This window comes from Mastigoproctus giganteus, chromosome 7 (assembly GCF_048544385.1).
Source record: "Mastigoproctus giganteus isolate SK-2022 chromosome 7, ASM4854438v1, whole genome shotgun sequence".
NCBI lineage: Eukaryota > Metazoa > Arthropoda > Arachnida > Uropygi > Thelyphonidae > Mastigoproctus > Mastigoproctus giganteus.
Genome location: NC_143581.1, coordinates 83,180,694 through 83,205,236, shown reverse-complemented (window position 1 = coordinate 83,205,236; position 24,543 = coordinate 83,180,694). Strand labels below are relative to the sequence as shown.

The 24,543-nt window shown below is 37.6% G+C and overlaps 1 protein-coding gene across 1 annotated transcript in view; it reads left to right on the top strand.

Moving 5' to 3' along the window:
- The window catches only part of LOC150083034 (poly(A)-specific ribonuclease PARN-like), a 504,128-nt gene that overhangs the window by 47,726 nt on the left and 431,859 nt on the right, over positions 1-24,543 (top strand). The window contains exon 3 of the mRNA XM_090376989.1: positions 9,325-9,392. Within this exon, the coding sequence (XP_090233115.1) occupies positions 9,325-9,392 (68 nt within the window). The remainder of the gene's footprint in view (positions 1-9,324; positions 9,393-24,543) is intronic.

Here is a 24,543-nt window from a genome sequence, read left to right as displayed (position 1 = left end):
ATAACATGCAGGATATTTAAGAGACTGCTGGGAATCATTGGGGTAAAGGTAAACACATGGGTTGTGTTAGTGTAGCCAAGAAAAAGAACAGGTGCATGTATACTTGCGTGTACACCAATGCTCGGAGTTTAGTAAATAAATTAGATGAATTTGAGGTATTGCTCAAAACGTCAAAGGCAGATATTGTTAGGATTTCAGAGACGTGGGGTCATGCAGATATAAGGAATGCAGAACTGGAATTTGGGGAGTACAATGTCTACAGAAAGGATAGACAGGATAGGAAGGGAGGAGGGGTTATGCTATTAGTTAAGAAATACATAAAATCCAAGGAAGTAAAGCCAGTCGACATCGCTGGACAGTACAGTGTCAAGTCAGTTTGGTGTGACATAAGAATTGGGAGATCAAAATTGAGAGTAGGAATGTGCTATAGGCCTAATGACTCTGATGAGTATAATAAGAAACTGTACAGGGAAATAGAGTGGTCCAGTAAATCAGAGTCTCTTATAATGGGGGATTTTAATTTTCCACATATTGACTGGAATTTGTGGGTTGGTCACTCACACACTAGCAAAGCTTTTGTGGATTTATTGGATGATTGTTTTCTACATCAGCATGTTCAGGAGGCAACTAGAGGGAGTAATACTCTTGATTTGATTATCAGTAGTGATTCTTCATGCATTAAGAATCTGCAGATAAATGAACCACTAGGTGGCAGTGATCACAGTGTGCTGAAGTGGGATTTACTCAAAGAGGTAACTACCATTAGTGGTAAAGGGAAGGGTTATTGCTTTCGTAAAGGCGACTACGATGGACTGAGACAGTATTTAAATTCTATACAGTGGGACCAACTGATGATGTTACCAACAGCAAATTCAAAATAGGAAGCATTCAAAGAACTTATCTTGGAAGCTACTAGGCTTTACATACCAACTAAGAAATATTGTTCAAGGTTTAGGCCTAAATGGATGTCAGATGAACTAATGAGACATATAGATATAGGCAGAGAAGAAAAATGCATGGGATTCATACAAATTAACACGTGACTCAGAAGCCTATGATAGATACAAGTTGATCTGTAACCAAGTTGCAAAGGAGGTTAGGCAGGCGAAGGCAGATTACGAGAGATCCTTGGCAAGGGATGCAAAGAAAAACACCAAAGAGTTCTTTACTTATGTAAACTCTAGAAGGAAGGGGATGAATCAGATTGGTCCACTTGATATCGATGGGTCAACTTTTGATGATCCTGCTCAGGTAGCTAACAAACTAAATGAATATTTTGCATCGACATTCAGACATGAGGAGTTATTCAGCAAGGGGAATGCCAGAGGTGTATTCAACTCTGGCAGTAAGCTAGAGAATCTTGTAATAACTGAGAGTAAAGTGGAGGAGAAATTGTTGAAGATAAACACAAGAAGGCACCTGGGGGTGAATGGGATCTATCCACTTATACTAAAGGAGGCAGCAAAGGAAGTAAGCAAGCCCTTAGCCATAATTACGAGAGCTTCCTTGGACTCAGGGGAGGTACCCATGGATTGGAGATGTGCAAATGTGACCCCAATTCACAAAGGAGGATCAAAAGCTGACACAAGTAATTATAGACCTGTGAGTTTAACTTTTGTTCCCGGAAAATTAATCGAGGCACTGGTTAAAGAAGCACTGCAGGATCATCTAGACAAGACTTCAGTTATAGCTCGGACACAGCATGGTTTTGTTAAGGGGAAGTCTTGCCTGACCAATTTGATTGGATACTATGATGCAGTCACAAAAGAACTGGATGGAGGGAATAACTTTGATATTATGTATTTGGATCTTAGAAAGGCTTTTGATACTGTTGCACATGGAAGACTGCTGCACAAATTGGAGCAGTGTGGCATTGGAGGCAAATTGCTGCTATGGATAAAGGGGTTGTTGAGGGGGAGAAGACAGAGAGTGGTAATCAATGGACACTGTTCATCGTGGACTACTGTTATTAGTGGAGTCCCTCAGGGTTCATTATTGGGTCCATTATTGTTTTCTGTATTTATAAATGATATTGATGATGGTATGTCAAGCTTAATGTCAGAGTTTGCAGACGATATGAATGTTGGCAGGGTTGTCAAGGACACCACTGACACTATGCTGCTGCAACAGGATCAGGAATGGTTGAGCAGATGGGCTGAGAGGTGGCAAATGAAGTTTAACATTGACAAATGTAAAGTAGTGCATATAGGGAAACAGCAACCCCAGAGCAACGTATCAACTCTGTGGTACTACACTGGCAGTGGTTGAGTATGAAAGGGACCTGGGGTTGGTTGCGCAGGCAGATATGAAGTTCTGTGAGCAGTGCAGATGCTGCAAGAGTAGCTCATGGTGTATTGTCAGTGATATATAGGAATTTTTCTAGCAGGGATAACGAGGTGATTATTCCCTTGTATAAGGCAATGGTCAGGCCACACCTAGAGTACTGTATACAGGCCTGGAAGCCTCAATTCAAGAAGGATGTAGAGCTGCTGGAATGAGTGCAGGGAAGGGCAACAAGATTAGTGAATGGAACAAAGGGGGTGCTCTTATGAAAAAAGGCTAAAGTTTTGCAAATTACAGTGTCTGGAGACAAGGCACCAGCGAGGTGATCTGATAGAGGTGTATAAAGCGTTGAATGGTTTGAGCATGCTCAATGCTGATGGGATTCTTCCTCTCGCTCAGAATAATCACCTGAGAGGGCATAAATTCAAATTGAGGAAAGACAGATGTAGGATAGACGTGCGGAAATTTACCTTTAGCCAGCGGGTGGTTAGTTGGTGGAACAGACTTCCATCCCTTGTCGTGGAAGTTTATAGTCTAAATAAGTTTAAGGCTCAGCTGGACAGGTAATTCGAACGAACAGAGGAGTGAAGTGGAAGTGGTTAATTTTTATTTATTTATTATTTTTTTTTGGCTGATGCTGCATAAGCTTGATTTCTTGCATCAAATGCCTGTACTAATGCTAATGCTCTATTACACATCACCTTGTAGCTGTTATAGGCTTCAGTACTTTTTATTGCTCTGTAACCTTTCCATGCCACCTTTTTCTGCTAAAGTAATGTGGCAACTTCACTATTCATCCAACTTGGAACCCTCCTCGTGGAGTATTTTTTTAAAGGTATATACACATTCAAGGCATCTGTGATTAATGTTTTAAAAGCGTACCACAGTTCAATTGTATTCATTCTCTGTGCGATATCTACCCAGTTAATAGAGGCCATGTAGTACCTTAAGGCCTCGTAATTTCCTTTTCTGAAATTAAAACCCATTCCTTTGCCTTTTACTTCTGCTACCTCTCTCGTCATCATCCACCGTAGAACTCCGTGATCACTTTCTGCTACTGGTTCCTCTACTGTCAGCCCTGTTATGTCATCTGATTCATGTGTGATGAAAAAGTCTGGGATATTCTTTTCTCTGGTACTTTCCCTGACATGTTGATACAAATAACAGTCATCTAGTTGAATTAAAAATTTTGTTCCCCACGTCGAGTTTCCTTCCCATTTACTCCAATCAATTAGAGGCAAATTGAAATCACCCATAATAAGGCATTGACGCTTACTTGCCCATTCCATTTGCATGTAGAGGCTTTTGTCATAATCTTCACAATCACCTGGTCTGTAGATTACTGCTACTCGCATTATACCTTTGTTTCCAACTATCTCACACCATACAGACTCTATACTAGCATGTGAAATGTCTGAATCGGGGAAAGCTATCGTCGCACTCAGGCTGCTTCTGATAAGAAGCATTACCCCACCACCCCTTCTCTCTAACCTATCCTTCCTAAATACATTATACAAGCCGTACTGAAACTCGTCATCCCCAATTTCCCGGTGGCACCACGTCTCTGTAAGCCCTATTATGTCCGCGTTACTTGTTTTAACCAGCAGTTCGAATTCGCTCATTTTATTGACGACACTTCTAACGTTACTGTATAAACAATTAAGATTTACTGTTCTTGTATATTTAACAACCCTAACACAACCAACCAGGCGCCTCCGTAGCCAGGTGGGAAGGAGCAGCAGTGCGTAGCACACGCTTCTTGATTAGACTAGGGTTCGAGCCCATCACCACCAAATACGGAGGATGCGGAAAGGTCAAGGAATGACCACCGCATATCCCGGAGCAATATGGCCTTAGTTGCTAATGCTCTTGAAAACCAAAAAAAACAAGAACCTAACACAACCCTTGAAATTTTTTAGGCTCTCTTCCCTGATATTAGCTACCCGCTCACGTGAAACGTCTTTGCCCCCAGAACATCTAGATAATACGTCCAGTTGGGGTAACAGATAAGAACTCTTAAGGTATATGTAAGAGTTACATTGACCAATATTATCAGATAAACGCGTGTCAGTATTACCCACATCCCCCCCCTAACTAGCAGTTTCCCTGAACCTTTAAGGTATCCTCAATAATACTGGCAAAAACTTTTGCACCACCTTTGTTTAAGTGTATCCCGTTTCTACAAAACAAATTCCTTCTACCTACAAGTGTGGGCCCTGCAGATAGAAATTTCCCCCCTAAAGCCTTGCAGATTCCTTCAAGTCTTGAGTTAATCCACAAGGCTCTTAACATATAATCCCTCCTATCGTGTCTGGGCAGAATTGCAGACACATAGACATTGTGGCCTAGCTCACGGCATTTCCTCAGCATGTTCCTGTATTTTTCCAACAAATCGTCAGATTGTGTACATTTAATATCATTAGTCCCCACATGAATAATAATATTCTCTTTACCCCCTTTAAAATCTGACAATCTGTTGGTGACACCATCAATAGTTGCTCCCAGCAGACATACCCTGGTTCTACTCCACGTATCCTTATTACAAAAAATATTCCCCGTTTCCCTGACAATGGAGTCTCCTAATAAAACAATGTCCTTTTTAACCAGAGTAGTTTGCACTTGGTTTTTCTGTTTTGAGGCTCGAATCGGGTGTGCATCACTTGGTAGATTGCTGGAGTCTTGAGTCCCTGACGAGCTCCCAGATGCATTATTCTCGAGGGCAAGCACCCGTTTTTTCAGGTACTCAAATTGTTCCATCAGTGCACAAAATTGTAATTTAAGATCGGTGCACTCCTTACATCGATCACAAAGAAAATAATCCCTAGGTGAGGTAAGATTAGTCACCAAGTCGACCTTGGAAAACATTCCACAGGTTCCACAACGGATTAAATCATTACTCACCCGTAAATCGCCAACGGCTATTTCCGTGTGAGTCACGATACCCTGTGACGTGTTTAAGGGAGATCTCGTAACTACCATTATAAAATAAAATAAATATCAATGAAAGTTAACTTTAAAAAATTATATCTATAATATTATTAAAATGAAACTGTTACAGGAAAACCTATAACAAAATAATCCAAAAATATCTGAATAAATCAAATATTTAAGAGCACTATCCAAAAGTAAACCACTTAACTGAGGAGCCCTGACCAAGTGCGTCCGCTCACCTCGAATGCCAACACTGATGTACCTGATATACTTATTAATGTTTGGCAATTTTGAAACATCCTTATTATAATGATTCCTTAGAGATTTAACAGATGCACTGTTTTCAAGTTTTTGTTTAACTGAAAACACAACTCTTTTGCGTTTGCCCATTTTCGCGATTTCTAAACAAAAAAAAAAAAAAAAAAAAAAAAGAATTTTTTTTTTTTACTATAAAAAAAATTCTGACATCCCTGACATAAATAACGAAACAAAATTTGACCTTTTGTGCTGCAACAGAACACAACAATTGATGCGACGCCCTAAAACATTTGGTCTCTCTCTCTCTTTTTTTTTTTTTTTTTTTTTTTTTTGAGCGTTGGTTGTGAAGACAGCGGAGATTAACGACTTATAATGCTGCTTGTCGCTTATTTCGACTTGCAAAATATCTATAAACAGATATTTATTTTGATTCTATTTATTACTTGAATTTTTGGATTTCTGGTTGATTATTATTATTATTTTTTCAATCTGGAGTCTTGAAGTGTCCCGGTTAATCGAGAGTCTGCTGTAGCTTTTGAAAGACTTATCTACCTTAAATGTGCATATCAAACCCGAAGCTAACATCTACAGTGCATCTGTCAAGAGAGACACCCTTTGGTAATGGTATCACTAAATGAAAAAGCCTTTATCATATGGAGTTATGTTATTCCCAAAGAGCTATATAATTTCAGCCTAAGAGGTTACTTGCCCCGACTGAAACAGAACTTCCTCAACCTCAGGACTTCTCAGGTTTGTTACCGGACTTGGTTACCCTCCATACATATTCAAGAAGAATATATACTACAAGGGTCCATTTCCAGCAAAACATTATTTATAATCAGAGTAAACAACATGATCTGAGACATTCCAAAAACAGTTGAAGCATATGTTTGCAGATGATCTCACTATTATCTCCACTCTTAAAATATGGATACCATAGAAAGACAGCTCCATTTGGCGATAAATAAACTAGAATGTTAGAAAATATCTCAGCAAAAATCTTCTGAAATTCACTCCTGCAAATGACATGCCTTACACCCTGAATTACAAATAAAAAATGATCTGATCCCATTTTCTAATAACAGTTTTCTGGGCTTAATAATGGATAACAAACTTAACTTTCAGGATCGTATAACATGTTTTTGAACTAATTGCCTACAAAAATTAAATTCTTTGATTGTTATAAATCATTCATCTCTGTAAGGCGTTAATTAGATTGCTGCTTGATTATTGATCTGTGGTATATTCTTCAGCTAGAAAGTGTTTTGCAACGACTTAATACCATTCAGCATAGAACTGTGGACAGCTCTTGGGCTGTCCAAAGAGTTCTATGCCTTTAGAGTTATTGAGGCCTTTAGAACTTCCTCAGTGCACAGGTTGTATATTTAAGCTAATGAACCCCCATTATCTCTTAGAAGACAAACCCTCATGTCTATATGCTGCCAAAATACAAAGCTTTCCTACTCATCCAAGTTGGAACTATCTCTTTGATTTCCATTGTTTCATTTCTATGAGGCAAAGCCTAGAGAGACCTTGACCTGCAGTACTTCACCCGAAAGAACAGCTGTGTAACTGGAATTTGAATTCCAGTAACATCCATCAGGATACGTACTTGACTGATCTGTCATGGAGGATTCTTATTCCTGATTCCACTTACTCCTTCATACAGTGGGTAAGAACAGTTTGGTAGCCCATAGTTCCAACAACTGTATGCTGCCCATAGTTCCAACAACTGTATGCTGCCCATAGTTCCAACAACTGTATGCTGCCCATAGTTCCAACAACTGTATGCTGCCCATACTTCAGAATATTCCATAAATGCACAGTATCCACGGTTGGTAAAATCCAATGACCATGTGGGTGCAACAGCCATTTTTCCTTCCTTTACAGAATTTCAATACCCCTGGAATGTAGCATACTGACAGCTGAGCTGTATGCAATCTAGATAGCCTTGATCAAAATCTGCAGTTTTTCCTTATGTCCTGTCACAATTTATGCAAATTTTCTCCGTGCTGTATCAGCTATTTGAAATAATCTGTTCTCTTCTCATCCAGTTTTGAAAGACATCAGCAGTTGGCTTTAATACTTGTCAAGAACACATTGAAGAAATAACTGCTGGATACCAGGACATTCTGGTATTCAAGGAAATGAAACAGCAGACAATGCAGCTAAACAAATGGACCATTTATCTCTGTTTTCTTTTCTTTTCTAAGTTCCCTACATGGGTTTTAAGAGCATAATCCAAAAAGTATGCAACCTTGATTGGGCCCAGATATGGAGAGAAGACTTGTAACAAACTCCATAAAATTTAAAATTGAACAGCAAAAATGATTTATACCTCCTGCCAAAACAGATGAGAGAAAGTTGTATTAGCATTTTTATGCATTGGGCACACTTACCCTACTAATGTACATCTACTTACTGGCAAATGTCCTCCTCATTGCACTCCATGTAAAACCCAGCTCACCATCAAGCATATTTTAATTGATTGTCCCTGTTACTCAGGTATTAGGTCTAGCACTTTTCAGGTTCTCTCAAACATACAGAGCCCTTCAACACTGCAACATTTCTAGAAAATACCAAAAGTTTTACAGAACTTTCTATTCCTTAGATAGATCAAACTTTATGCCTGCTTTTAATTTGATTTACAAGTGAATTGTTGCAGAGAGAGAGAGAGAGAGAGAGAGAGAGAGAGAGAGAGAGAGAGATTGATTCAGGCCTTAGCTGCCCTTGTGTTGTTAAGCTCCAATCAAAACCAAACCAAGATGTTGAATATGTGGTGCACATCTAGGCAATTTTTTGATTGGCACATCTGCCTATACTATATACAGACAAGGGAAGTGATCCAGTCATCCATGTGCCGGGCACTCTGACGTCCACAACCTACCTAAACATCATTGCTGACCAGGTACACCCTTTCATGGCAACAGTCTTCCTCTCTGGTGGTGCCATCTTTCAGCAGGATAATGCGCCACAAGGGAAGCGATAAAAATGCTCTGCTTAAAAATAACAGAAGTATATTCAGTAATAAAATATAAGACAACTATAATTAATAAACAGGGCTATTATTACTTGTTACTTAAATCCACTCCTACAAGGATTCTTTGCATTACAACTATTGACTTCATTATCTTGTTTGCCACAGGGGTTAAACTTACAGGTCTGTAGTTACCTTTCACCCATTTTTACTGTACCTGTGAATATGAGACATTTGTTTGTCTTCAGTCTCTAGGGACTTCCCCTGAATCTAAGGATGCTGTCATTATTATGCAAAAGGTTTGACAATCTCTTTTGCTGCTGTCTTTAATATAATTAAATAGGTTCCATCATCTCTAGGTGCTTCTAGCTGCAGCAGTTTCTCTTCCATTTTCCCTTTGCTTTTTTCTTATAAAACCATATAACTCCCAATCAGTATTAGATAGCCATCTTCTAACTTTGCCTCTAAAAACTTTGCGTGAAACATGATGCAGAATATTTGTTTTTTAGCAGGTTTTACAGGATCACCAGTAGTTATGCCATTCATATCCAGTGGACAGCAGCAATTCCTTGCTACTTTTCTTTGCACTTTTATCCAAACATACTGTATGTTGCTAGTATTAATAAAAGCATGATATGTAAATAGCTTTCAAAAGTTTTAGTTTTTATACTAGTGCTTCACATTGATTTGTTTTATGTTCTAGAATATTCAAATGCAATTAACTTTGAAAATTAAATTACATTTGAAGATTAATTTTTACCTTTGCAATTCTCTTTCACCCTCTCTTCCCTACCCCCTTAATTCACCTTGTTGTGAAATATGTTGTACTGTACGTGTTTCACAAAATTTATATTTTGCTTTTTTTTTGTATACAGGGCTAAATGTACTGCGGAACATCAATGCTTTTGATACTCCAGAAGAGAGATATAAGAAACTGAAAGAGGTATGATAACAATTTTTGCTATTGCTTTTATGTTTAATTTTATCAAAAAATAGGATGGGAATTTTTGAGACATGCAGAGTAGGGGTTTGAAAATGAGTTAAGCCTATTTAAGTATATTTGGTAAATTTTGTTCTTTTTGATTTCTGACTTAAAAGTAACCTTTCATGAGCACTAGCAGTCATTTTTTAAATGAACTTCTTCAGTGTAAATTTCAGTTTGCATCTTGTTTACCACCATACATGATGATCAGAAGATTTATTACTGAGTGAAAGGTACGATGTTAAGCATTGTTCTAATCAGTATTATGAAAAAAACTGCAGTCCTTGGTATGAGTGAATAAATTTATCTCTCATAGCTATAGGTGATGCAAAAGACTTTAGTGGCCCACTTAATCATTTAAAAAAATTATCATGTACTGAAAACTAATATTCCAGTGAATGTGGTGATTTTAACCTGCAAGCAGGCCCAAATGGTATGGGAACAAACAATTGCCCCATTTGGTGTTTGACTTATTTTGTTTTCCATGCGTGGGTTTATTAATTGCAATAGACAATGGCCCCAGGTGCCAAGCATTTCTGTGGCCAAGCGATCTGCGACTTCCTAGTGTGATTTTCCTAGAGTGATATTTCTAGAGTGATTGATTTGAATTTTTCCTTGTTTTATTTCGTTTTATAAGTCCTTTTATTAATTTAGCTCTACTTTTTAAAAGTATAAAAAGAGAGCCAGAAAAAGGAAAGTACCCTTTTCTTTACTCTTTATTAGTTTATTAACCGTACTAACTCCTATGCTTGGCCACAAGTGGCACTGCTCCTGCCTCCCCGTGGCGGGGCCGGTAACCTGGGTGGAAAAGCTAATCCCTCAGGGCGAAAAGGAGCAGTAATGGATAAAGTAAATTATCCAGCATTAGAACCTTCGAGCTCAAATACCAAAGATTGGTACAGTTCTGATTAAGTAATGATAAAGCAAAATAGTAAAGCAAAAATAAGAGTAGGAGTGTGTTATAGGCCTAATGACTCGAATGAGTACAGTGAACAATTGTACAGAGAAATAGAGTGGTCTAGTAAATCGGAATGTCTTATAATGGGGAATTTTAACTTCCAGATATTGACTGGAACTTGTGGGTTGGTCACTCACACACTAGTCAGACTTTTTTGGATTTATTGGATGATTGTTTTCTGCAGCAGCATGTTCGAGAGGCAACCAGAGAAAGTAATACTCTTGATCTGGTTATCAGCAGTGATCATTCGTGTATTAAGAATTTGCAGATAAAGGAACCACTAGGTGGCAGTGATCAGTGTACTGATGTGGGATTTACTTAAAGATTTAATTGCCACCAGGGGTAAAGGAAAGGGTTTTTGCTTCCGTAAAGGTGAGTACAGTGGTCTCTGACAGTTTTTAAATTCTGTACAGTGGGATCAACTGACGATGTTACCAACAGTAAATTCTAAGTGGGAAGCATTCAAGGAATTAATCGTGGATGCTACTAAAAGTTTCATACCTATTAAGAAATATTGTTCAAGGTTTAGGCCTAAATGGTTATCTAATGAACTAATGAGACTCGTAACAGAGAAGAAAAATGCATGGGATGCATATAAATTATCAAGCGACTCAGAAGCCTATGGCAGATATAAGCTAGTCTGTAATCAGGTCACAAAGGAGGCTAGGCAGGCAAAGGCAGATTACGAGAAATCCTTGGCAAAAGATGCTAAGAAAAACAGCAAGGATTTCTTTACTTATATAAACTCTAAAAGGAAGGGGATGAATCTTATTGGTCCACTTGACATCGATGGTTCGACTGTTGATGATCCTGCTCAGATAGCAAACAAACTGAATGAGTATTTTGCCTCTACATTCACACATGAGGAATTATTAAGGTTTGAAAATGGCAGAAGGTTATCAAATTGTAGCAGGATACTTAATGATTTTGTAATAACTGAAAGCAAAGTGGAGGAGAAATTGTTGAAGTTAAACATAAGAAAAGCACCTGGGGTGAATGGGATCTATCCAGTTATATTAAAGGAGGTGGCAAAGCAACTAAGCAAACCCTTAGCCATAATTATGAGAGCATCCTTGGACTCAGGGGAGGTTCCCACGGACTGAAGATGTGCAAATGTATCCCCAATTCACAAAGGGGGATCGAAGGGTGACACGAGTAATTACAGCCCAGTTAGTTTAACTTCTGTTCCAGGTAAAATAATGGAGTCACTGGTTAAAGATGCATTGCAGGATCATCTAGACAAGACTGCAGCAATAATTCAGACACAGCATGGGTTTGTTAAGGGAAAGTCTTGTCTGACAAATTTAATAGGATATTATGATGTGATTACAAAGGAACTGGATGCAAAAAATAATTTCGATATCATATATTTGGATTTCAGGAAAGCTTTTGACACTGTTGCGCATGGAAGACTCTTGTACAAATTGGAGCAGAATGGTATTAAGGGTAAGTTGCTACAATGGATAAAAGGAAGGTCACGTGGGAGAAGACAGAGGGTGATAATCAATGGGTTCTGCTCTTCGTGGACTAATGTTATTAGTGGAGTCCCACAGGGTTCGGTGTTAGGTCCACTGTTGTTTTGTATATTTATCAAAGATATTGATGAAGGTATATCAGGCTTAATGTTGAAGTTTGCAGATGATACAAAGGTTGGCAGGGTTGTTAATGACAGTAATGGCATTGTGCTACTGCAACAGGATCTAGATAATTTTTGGCAACTAAAGTTTAACCTTGACAAATGCAAAGTACTGCATATTGGTAGAAGTAACCCCAGAGAAACGTACCAACTGTGTGGTGCTACACTTAAGGTGGTAGAAAATGAAAAAGACCTGGGAGTAATTGTGCAGTCAGATATGAAGTTTTCTGAGCAATGCAGACAGGCTGCCAGGGCAGGTCATGGGGTTTTGTCAATGATATATAGGAATTTTGCTAGCAGGGAGAAGGAGGTGATTGTCCCTCTGTATAAGGCAGTGGTCAAGACACGCCTTGAGTACTGCATACAGGTCTGGAGGCCTCATTTTAAGAAGGATATAGATTTACTTGAGCGTGTACAGAGAAGGGCAACAAGATTGGTGAGGGGAATGAAGGATCCTCTTAACAAGAGAGGTTTAAGTTCTGCAAATTGCAATGGCTGGAGACTAGGCACCTGCGCGGTGATCTGATTGAGGTGTATAAAGCCTTGAATGGGTTGAGCACGCTGAATTCTGATGGGATCCTTCCACTTGTTCAGATTATGAACCTAAGGGGCCACAAATTCAAATTAAGAAAAGACAGATGTAGGATAGATGTGCGGAAATTTGCCTTTAGCCAGCGGGTGGTTAATTGCTGGAACGAACTTCCATCTGTCGTTGTGGAAGTTGACAGATCAAATTTAAGGAGGAACTGGACAGGCATTTGGTGGAGGGAATGGTGTGATTTTTTTTTTTTTTTTTTTTGGCTGATGCTGCATAAGCTCATACACTTGCTTTCTTGCATCACATGCCACTACTACTACTACTAATGCACAAAGTAAGTGCTTAAAAAAAGACAGTTATCAACCAGAGTATCCAACTTTTATTATTATCCATTTGTTAACTAGTCAACCAGTGAGCAAACTCTCTCCATTTATGCTATAGAAATGTCTAGAAAATGCTGCTGGATCACCTAAAATGGTCAAAAAGTTAGTCTGGGGATTTACTAGTTGAGATGACACAGTCTAAACACCCAGAACTGTTGTTAAAGCTTACGTTTGGGGGAATTCCTGTTAAAATATATTCCCACACAATCCTAAATAGTTCCAAAAGTGTTATCTCTGAATGGGATCTATTGAATGTGACAGAAGAGGAGCTTGTGCAAAAAATGGAAGATCAAAAGGTAATACAAGCTAAGAGAATTCTGACTAGTAGGGATGGCAATCTCATTCCAACCTGTAGTATAATACTCACTTTAAATACTCCAAATTTACCAAATACTGTTAAAGGCAGTTATCTAAATTTTCATATCCACCTCTGTATTCCAAATCTAATTCACTGTTATAAATGCCAGAAATTCAGACACTTTCAAACAAGTCAACGAATCGAGGAAACAATGTATGTTCAAAATGTGGATCCTAAGATCACTTTCAAACAGATTGTAATGCAACATCTCCAGTTTGCTCTCACTGTAAGGGGATCATCCTGCATATTCCAAAAATTGCGATTTATGTAAGCTGGGAAAAAAAAATACAGAAGTTTAAAGTTGAGCAGAAAGTGACTTATCAGGAAGTGAGACGACAAATATTGAAAGATACTCCAGCATGTACATATGCAAATGCTACTAAGAATTATCATTCCATTGCTACTCAAACCATTGAATCAATTCTGTCTGACAAATCTTGCTGAGTGGGCTAGAGCTCAGATTTCAGTTCCTCAGCCAGCTTTAAAGCAAAACAACAGAGACTAGACTTGTAATACTCCAATTTCCATCCCCTCTACTAGTGGCACCAAGTCCTAAAGTGAGACCAGGATGGCAAAAGCAGAATCCTCTTATAATCAAATTAATACTGCAGAAATGGACATAGATGACAAAACTCAAGAAGATATATTATAAATTTATGTTGAAGAAGATACGGACACTGGACTTCCTACCTTTCCTAAAATAAGATTGCCATGAGCCTACTGCCTTTAAAAAAGCAACCGGATCAACTTACCACTAAAACTAAATAATGCAGTGCATTTTAAAATGGAATTGTCGAGGACTATGTACTAATACAGATGAACTTTATGACCTAATCCAAGATTTCAATCCAGAAGGCATTTGTTTACAGGAAACATTTAACTCCACAAGTGACTCCCTCAATAAAGAAATATACTTTGTACAGGCGTGACAGGAATGCGGTAACTGCCGCCCCATAGAGGTGTAGCGGTCTTAATCTCCTTAAAAACTAATTTAGAAGTTGCTGCTGTAAGAATAGAACTTGGAATAGTTTTATCTCTTGTTTCTATTTATCTTCCACCAAACCAAATGTATATACTCAGACTCTGATGAGCTCCTGCCTAGATATCACCTCCTATATGTTGGATATGATTTTAATGGACACACACCCATTATGGGGAAGTCTACATATGGATAAAAGAGGGCAGCTGACAGAAACACACAATCTAACTCTGCTGAACACTGGTGCACATACTCATGTGCATTCTCCCACAGGAAATACTTCTGCCATAGATCTATCTTCTACTCCCCGGCTCTGTATCTAAGTATACATTGGGCAGTATTGGATAATCCCCACAACACCGATCATCTTGAAATTACTTGTAAATTCCAAACCACCTCCCCCTATATGGAAACATGCCAAAGATGGAAATTTACAAAGGCAAACTAGATAAATTTTTCTTAAGTGCAGTTTTAGATAAAAACTTCATTCAGAATTAGTCAATAGATGAAGCTACTGACCATATCACTAAACAGATACTAGCAGAGCTGATAAAGCTATTCCTCAGTCATTGACTCATCCACACAGGTGCAGAAACTGCTGGTGGAATGAGGACTGTAATAGTGCAAAAAAGAAAAGAATAAAGATTGGAATATTTTCTGCAAGCATCCTACTACTATTAACCTTATAAATTACAAGAAACTTAATGCTATAGCACGACAAATAAGAAAAGCAAAGAAAATTCCTGGATACAGTTTGCTTCCACTATCACAAAGGATACCAGATTAATCTGGAGGAAAATCCAACATCTGAATCCACTGTCATCTTCTTCTATATAATGGACAGGAACTCTCTTCCCCCAAAGAAGCTTTTACAAAAATATCAGCAGCAAATTCATATGATGCTCCATTCCAACGAATTAAAGAGGTAGCAGAAAAGCAGAAGTTAAATTCACCACCAGTCTTTGTCTTCCATATAATCAGCCTTTTACAATATCTGAGTTAAAAGAATCTCTTGATAGAGCACCCGATAGTGCAGCTGGCCCTGATGGTATATTTTATATTATGTTAAAACACTTGAATGATACAGCTTTACAAACTCTTCTAATATTTTTTAACAGAATTTTTGAGGAACATGTTTATCCTTACTCTTGAAGACATTCATTTGTATTAGCCATCCCTAAACCAGGAAAAGACCCCTCCAATCCAGTTAATTATTGTCCAATTTCTTTAACTAGTTGTTTGGGGTAAATACCGGAGATAATGGTTCTCAGGTGCCTCACCTGGTTTCTAGAGTCACATAACATCTTACATAAAAATCAGTATGGCTTTCGGCAGAATAGATCTGCATTAAATATGATGACCAAAGCAGAATTAAACATCAGAAATGCTTTTGTCAGAAACAACCGCCTAGTTATGGTAAGTCTGGATTTAGAAAAGGCCTTTGATACAATGTCATTTCGGTATTCTACGAGATATTACCACTTTTGGATTACGAGGCAGTTTTCCTTGTTTATTTAGAGCTTTCTCCAGGGCAGAACCTTTCAAGTTAGCCATCTAAATGTTCTTTCTAGAATCCATATACAGGAGGAGGGGGGGTTCCTCAGGGATCCGTTTTTAATAAGAATAAACAATATTATCTATGATATTCCAAGCACAGTAGAATTACATTACTATGCAGGTGCCTCATGATTTCATGCCAAGGAAAAAATATGAATTCTATTCAGAGACAGCTTCGGATCTCAATTAACAAAATTGATTTGTGGATGTCTCACAATGGCTACCACTTATCAACACAAAAATCCAACTGTATACATTTCTGTAAAAAACTTAAGATCCATCCTGAGCCTGAATTACAAATTAAAAATCTGACCATCCAATCCAATAATATCAGATTTCTTGGCCTAATCCTTGACAATAGATTCAACTTCTTACAGCAAATCACATACCTGAGAACCATTTGCATGAAAAAATTAAATATCCTCAGAGTACTATCTTCATCAGTGTCTGGTGCTGACCATTGCACTTTGTTTCGGCTATATTGGGTATTAATCTGATCTCGCTTGGATTACAGAGCTCCAATCTATGACTCTGCCAGGAAAAGTGCACCAATTCAGCTAGACACTATCCATCACATGCTCTAAGAACTGCTTTAGGAGCATTCAGAACATCCCCTGTACAGAGTCTATATATATATAGAGGCACACGAACCTCTGCTCCATCTTCGGAGGAAAATGTTGCTACTCAGCTGTGCAGCAAAAATATAGAGCCTTCCCTTTCATCCTATCTCACCATACGTATTTGAACTCCATTGGACCACCTTTTATCACAACAAACCTAATGAAAACAAGCCAATTGGGATAAGGTTGTTAACAGTTAACACAATGCTGAAATTTAGACATGGGTAATATCTTTCTGGAAACAAGCACACACGACCTTCCATCGTCTGATTATATACCAGTCTGTGATTTCTCATTCCAACGATGTGGGGAAAAAAGCAAGCAGCAGATCTCACCATCAGGAAACTTCATGCTGCACATGTAATTAAAAATTCTTGGTGTTTACAAATATATATACCAATGGCTCAAAAACAAGTATGACAGTGGTCGCAGTGACAGTTTCTTCTATCTTTTGTAGTTCTGCATCCCTTCCGATGGAATGCTGCGTCTGTTCTGCCGAACTGTGGGCAATTAAAATAGCTCTGGATCACGTGATTAATCTGTCCAGTAAGCAATGATCTACTCTGAGTGCAGTAACATCATTGAAAAATCCATCCAAGTCAATCCACCCTGTCTTGAAGCAAATCAGATCACAGATAATTGCATTACAAGCTGTTAACCAATCAGTTACTTTTTGTTGGATACCAGATCATGCAGGGATCAAAGAAATGAATATGCAGACCAAGCCGCTAAACATAAACGTAGTATCACACAGTTAGTAACCCCAGAGAAACGTACCAACTTTGTGGTACTACACTTAAGGTGGTAGAAAATGAAAAAGACCTGGGAGTAATTGTGCAGTCAGGTATGAAGTTTTCTGAGCAATGCAGACAGCTTCCAGGGCAGGTCATGGGATTTTGTCAATGATATATAGGAATTTTGCTAGCAGGGAGAAGGAGATGATTGTTCCTCTGTATAAGGCAATGGTCAGGACACGCCTTGAGTACTGCGTACAGGTCTGGAGGCCTCATTTTAAGAAGGATATAGATTTACTTGAGCGTGTACAGAGAAGGACAACAAGATTGGTGAGGGGAATGAAGGATTCTCTTAACAAGAGAGGCTTAAGTTCTGCAAATTGCAGTGGCTGGAGGCACTGCAATTTGCACTGCAATCTAGGCACCTGCACAGTGATCTGATTGAGGTGTATAAGGCCTTGAATGGGTTGAGCACGCTGAATTCTGATGGGATTCTTCCACTTGTTCAGATTACGAACCTAAGGGGGCATAAATTCAAATTAAGAAAAGACAGATGTAGAATAGATGTTTGGAAATTTGCCTTTAGCCAGCGGGTGGTTAATTGCTGGAACAAACTTCCATCTGTCGTTGTGGAAGTTTACAGGTTAAATAAATTTAAGGAAGAACTGGGCAGGCATTTGGAGGGAATGGTGTGATTTTTTTTTTTGGCTGATGCTGCATAAGTTCATACACTTGCTTTCTTGCATCACATGCCACTACTACATCCAATCACTGCAAGCTCTCCTAACTACCAAGTGCTGTATACAGACTACAAATCAGTCATAAAAAGCGTGTGTGAAGAGCAGTAGTTGCAAATCTTGCTCAGGGCGGCAATAAGCTGCTGCAATTTAAACAGAAACCTAAGTTGTAGGCATCAAGCATGTGATCAAATAGGCAAGAGGAGGTGATCCTGACTAGGACACGTATTAGGCACACGCATCTAACCCATATTTATTTACTCATGGGGGAAGATCTGCCTATTTGTACATATTGTCAGTCTACACTTATGGTGAAGCATATTCTGATAAATTGAAACCGTTATAATAATTACCGAAACTCAATTTTCACATTGCTTTCACATCTGCAAGAAACTTTAACATTACCTCATCTGATTGGAGACGATGGATGCAAATCTAGCAGAGTTCTTTTTCTTGAAGCAGACAGGATTATTTAAGATTTTAACTGATAATTGCACTACGGAATAGAATCAGTCCTTGTGCCATTAAACAACATATCAATCAACCAACCAACCAACAGACATAATCTTCATTGGAATATCTAGCAATAAATATTCACATACACTGGAATATCCATCATTGGAAGCACTCTTAACTATTTTCAGTGTGCTGAAACTACTGGTCTACAAATATGAGATATGAGAAAATGCATCAGTTCTTGAAACTAGAGTGCTTACTACTAGAATATTTAGGAGATGATGTGAATATGTCAGAAATGCTGAAGAATGAGAAGCAAAGTAAGAATATCCTTTTTCTAAAACAAAGAAAAAGATGCTAAAGATTTTTATATCGCTAGAATTTGTTGCATAAAAAAAAAAAAACTTAAAAGAATATAGACTTGAAATGAAAATATAATATTAGATATATATCTAGTGTTATATCATTAAAAATGATAAAGCTGTTCACTGTGTTCTGTTCTGAACAGTCTTTTGCCTTTTTAATTGCAGTAAATAAATAAATAAAAGCCAAAGATGGAATTATAATTAAATTGGCATCTGACTACCACTTTTGAAAAAAGGTGTGCATTGAGAAATGCACACCTTTTAAAAACATACAAATGAAAATGTATACATGTATTGTAGATAAGTAAAATGTATACAGGAACTCCCCCCGACTTACGCAATACTCAACTTACGGAAATTCGACTTTACATAAGTTTTTGCTGACAGGTGCAAACTTAAATTGTGGAAATGTATTTTGCATCCCATAGGAATAAATGGAGGTATCGTGAAAATAACATAATGTGAACCCAATAATACTTTTTTTTTTTTTTGTAATTTGTTCCAAATCCTTGGAAGTTAAAAATTTCGCTATATTACTAAGCTATTTATCTCTCTAAACGTCATATTTATAATGGAAATTGCACTACCCTTTCATTGTTATCATATGTTCACCTTATAAGAATCAATTTTGAACACACCTTTGTGATATTTTCTAAAGAACGTTTCTGGAGGTCACGACCATAAAACAAAAAAACAATTTGCACTTTCTGGTTTATTGGGCTTTTCTGTTAGTGCATCTAATTATAAACGGGTAGTAAACTCAATCTTATTGCATTTGCGATAATACCAATAACTGCAATTGTGTGGGTTTTTACACTATTATGGTGAAATGTGTTCCCCTTCACTGAAATCTTCAATCAAATAAAAAACAAAGTTTCAGAAACTTCTCTTTATTCCTATTTACGTATTACAATGATGAAAGGAAAGTGACCAACGAAAAGTGCAAGTGGTGGTAGTGCCAGGAAATGAAACAAAATTGATTTGAAAATGATTAAGAAGTACAAAGCAGGACAAAGGTTGTCATCTGTTGCAAGAGAATTAGGTCTCGCTGCTTCAACAGTGAATACTATTTTAAAGGACAGCGTGCGTATAAAGGAACATGCCAAAGGATCAATGCACTTAAGATCAACAGTGATCACAAAACAGCGCTTAGGTGCTATGGCGAAGATGGAACAGCTGTTAATAATACGGATGGAAAATCAGATTCAGAAGCGAGTGCCCTTGAGTCTAATGACTATCCAAGCAAAAGCAACAAGTATTTATAAAGATATTAAGAATAAGTACGGTGAACCCCAACCCAAGTTCGTGTCAAGCAGTGGGTGGTTTAACAGGTTCAAGTATTGCTCTGGTTTTCACAACATTAAAGAATACGGTGAAGTAGTTAGTGCCGATTCTGCAGCTGCAGAGAAATCTTGTGATGTGTTGTAAAAAATGATTGATGAAGGCAGCTATTCAACGCAGCAAATTTTTAACTTTGACAAGCCTGCGCTCTGTATTGGAAAAAAATGCTGGATCGAACATGCATTGCCAAAGAGGAAAATACAATGCAGATTTCAAGGCATCAAAAGATTGGGCCATGCTCTTGCTTGGGGATAATGCATTGGGAGATTACAGATTAAAACCACTTTTTTTTTTTTTTTTTTTTAGTGAAAACCCCAAACATGAAAGGTATCAAAACCTATAGCACTTAGTACGATGCATGGGTTGAAGGTGAAGTATGTTTGTGTGTGTGTGTGGGGGGGGATGCTGCTTATGTATCATTCTGGAAATCCTCGTGCATTTAAGGGCATTAATAAAGCCACCCTACCCATGCATTTCTGATTGAACCAGAGAGCATGGATAACAATATCTCTCTTTGTGGATTGATTTAAATGCGGCTTCATTGCTGAGGTTGAAAAATATTGTAATGATAATGATGTTCCTTTCAAGATTTTCTTCTATTAGATAACGCTCCTGGACATCCTACGCATCTAGATGATTTCAGTTCGAATGTGAGAGTCATATTTGTACCGCCAAACACGACTTCACTCATCCAACATATAGATCATGGTGTTATTTTGAATTTAAAAGCATACTATTTACACACATTTGCTGAGGCATTGTCTGCACTACACAATGATAAAAATTTTACCTTAAGAGACTTTTGGAAATCTTACAATATTTACCATGCCATCTTAAACATTAATAAAGCCTGGGCAGAAATACTAAAAGTTGTTTAAATGGCGTATGGAAGAAAATATGCCCACATCCCGTAAAAGGCTTCGAAGGATTTGAAAAAGATGAATCATATGAAGAGGTTACAAATAAGATTTAAAGGTTTCAGAACTGCTTCAGTTGGAGGTTGATGCCAAAGACGTGGAGGAGTTAATAGAGGAAGAAGAGAAGGAATTATATAATGAATGACTTATTGACTTGCAGGCAGCGATAGTGAAAGAAGAAAATGCTGATGATGTTCAAGTTGAACCAAATGAGGCACTGAGATGCTTCATCACCAGAGAGATGGCAATGGCATTTCGTGAAATTGCATCAGGAATGGCGAGGTTTGAGAAGATGGATCCTGACAGCAAATGATTCTTAAAAGTTAACAAGGGGTGAATACCACCACCCAGACAGCACAATTTCAAAGCTGTTGGCCTATCATCGGTGGGTGAGCACCCTGGTGTTGCAATGTTATAAGATGGAAAACATGGAATGGTTGCTTGCTACAAAGAAATCTACGATGAAAAGAAAAAAACCACCACCCAGTCATCCATTAATATGTTCTTTTGTAAGGTTGAGTGGCCGACCCCTTCTAAATCTCCACAGCCCTCAATCTCTGCAGTGCCTTACTTATCAGCTGAAGACATCGATTCTGGCAACAATGCTCGAGAGGTAAAACTTACCGACGTTATGCCTGTCTCCTCTCTTTTTTATAATTTTATAATTTTGAAATTTTTTTAAATTGCACGCATTTGTAATTTTTCCTGTGCACGAGATAAAAAATTTGGTAAATACAATAAATAATTCTATTCACATGTTCTTTGAACATTTCTTTTTTGATTTAATCAATTCAGCGAGCACAGTTGCGAGTGCTGCACAAGCATGGGGGAAATTCCGACTTATGTAGAGTTCTGAGGAATGGAACTTTTACGTAAGTCGGGGAGTTCCTGTATATTATTATGACACACACACACACACACACACACACACACACACACACACACACACACACACACACACACACACACACACACACACACACAGTGGATTCCGGTTAAATGGGCCACCGGTTAATCAGGGCAGCAGTTTATTTGGGGCAAATGTTAAAAAAAACAAAAACAGAACCCATTCGAGAAAATAGCCAGGGTTTACTTCGCTTAATTGGGACAACATGTCATTTAACTGGGGCAGGAGACCACAGCACTGGAGATTACCCTACGATTGTCTCTGACCATACTACGTGGTTCGGACGGATTTCTGGAGGTCACAACCATAAAACAGTTAGCAGTCACCTGTTTATTGGGCTTTTTTGTTTGTGCAATCTATCATAAATGGATAGTAAACTCGATCTTATTGAATTTGTGATAATACCAATAGCTGGAATTCTGTGGGTTGTTATGGTTGAAATGTGTTTACACTTCCATGGAATCTTCAATCATATAAAAAAATTAATTTTCAGAATCTTCTCTTCATTCCTATTTTTAAAGCTTCGTAACTTGTACTCTGTTATCACTTGCACATATCGTGTTACTTGCAATTTGTGTGTGCCCTGTTCTTTGTTATTGATTACTTATCTTTTTACTGTTTTAAATTTTAACCCCCACCCACAAATGTCGAACAAAAATGTCAACTAGTTAGTATGTACATATTACAGTATGTATTAATTATTCCGATTATCACTTATATTCTTCTGATTTTCATGTATCATTTAATTTTTTAATTGGTAAGGTAATAAAAGGTAAATTTGTGCTTAATATATCTTTACTTTTATAGCCTGTGGATAATATTCCTACTATTTTCGCTAATTAGAATCACTGTTTAATAGAATTAAAATTCAATTCACAAACGTGATCACAGTGACTGGCGCTTACTACATGTCGTATAGTGAATGGTACTTTACTATGGTGACTCCATTGTAACATGATTTGATTGTACAGTGAACCAGTTGTAAAGTCGGGGTCCAGCCAAAATGCACTAGTCCTGATGTGTCCCAAATAACTGGAATCGACTTTATATATATATTTTTTTTTGGCTGATGCTAAATAAGCTTTCATATGCCTATACTAATGCTAATATGTTTTAGAAAAAAATAAGGATATTGTTATTCTGTTATAATTTTAGTGCATTAGTAACTAACTAATGCTTAGCAATAACTATCTCATCTACATCATCATCACATACTGTTTGATCATAACCGGTGAAACAGGTGAACATTATCGCTGTTTGTTATATAATACTGAATGTGAAAGACCGCCATAATTTACATTTTGTTGTCAATAGAAAACAGTTTCCCCATATGGTTGACTTTCACTATTACAGTCAGAAAATGTGAGGAACAAATATTCACTTGCGTTAATCCACACATAGATTAAGATAAGCTGATCTTTGGGCATGGTTGGTTGACTGTGTGGCTCTCTCCTAATGTAGAACTAAGGCAAATATTAAAATTTAAATTTTAGATACCAAAGGTTTTGTGGGGACTGATATAATTTGCAATATTGTTTATAAAGAAATTTTAAGAAATATATCTACAGGTTAAGAAATAGATTTATATACAATTTTCCCTTTTCAAATTCTTTTCATTATTATTCAATTGATCTGTTGAATACAGAATTTGCTGTAAATCATTCATTAAGATTCATTACATTGACTATTTTGTGGAACCAGTAGTTAAGCAATTGGAGGCAGAGCTCCCCTCGTGATTTTAATGAAGTCCTTTTTCTTTAGTGTGTTGGTTGTGGTTTTATAATACGACCAACACTTTTTGGCTCAGAAATCTGATGAACAACCTTTATCTTATTGCAAAACAACTGGATTATCCTCTGTTCTAAATTTGGCATTAGCCAACATTAATAGAGTCAACAGTGGCATGACTATCAGTGTTGGGTAATTATTGAGAATAATCTTTTGGATAATATTTTTGAGATGATGGTCATATTTTTTATATTTGGAATCTGTAGTCAACAAAGTATTTGTTACAGTAATGCAACATCGAGTTGTGTGAAATGTCAAGAAAAAACCCGAGATAAGAACAATTTGAATTTCAGGTAAACTAATGTATTGATAACACAGTGGGACATCATTATCAGCCATTTTCAATCCACTGCAGGATGAAGGCCTCTCCAGCAACTTTCCAGTTCCTTTTGTTTTGTGCAATGGCCATCCAGTTACTACCCAAGAATTTGCGAATTTCATATGTCCATCTCCATCGTTGTCTTCCAGGCTTTCTTCTAGCTCCTCTTGTGTACGATTCTAATATTTTCTTAGTTCATCTGTCATGTCTAAAAATGTCTTTGCCAAAGACATTTTTAGTTCTTTAGTTTTGATAAGAATGTCCTTTACTTGAGTTTGCTGTCTAATCCATGTGTTTCTCTTCTTATCTAAAATCAGTTATCAGTCTGATTCCTAAAATCATTTGTTCTATTTTTCGCTTTGTAGTTCTCAGCTTCTCTTCTATTCTTTTGGTGAGTGCTCAAGTTTCACTTCCATAAGTCATTTCAGTTTCAGTCAATTTGGGATATTGCTCCTCAGTATGATATTTCCTGAATGCTATCCATCCAAAATTTATTTTTCTCTTAACTTCCAGTCATTT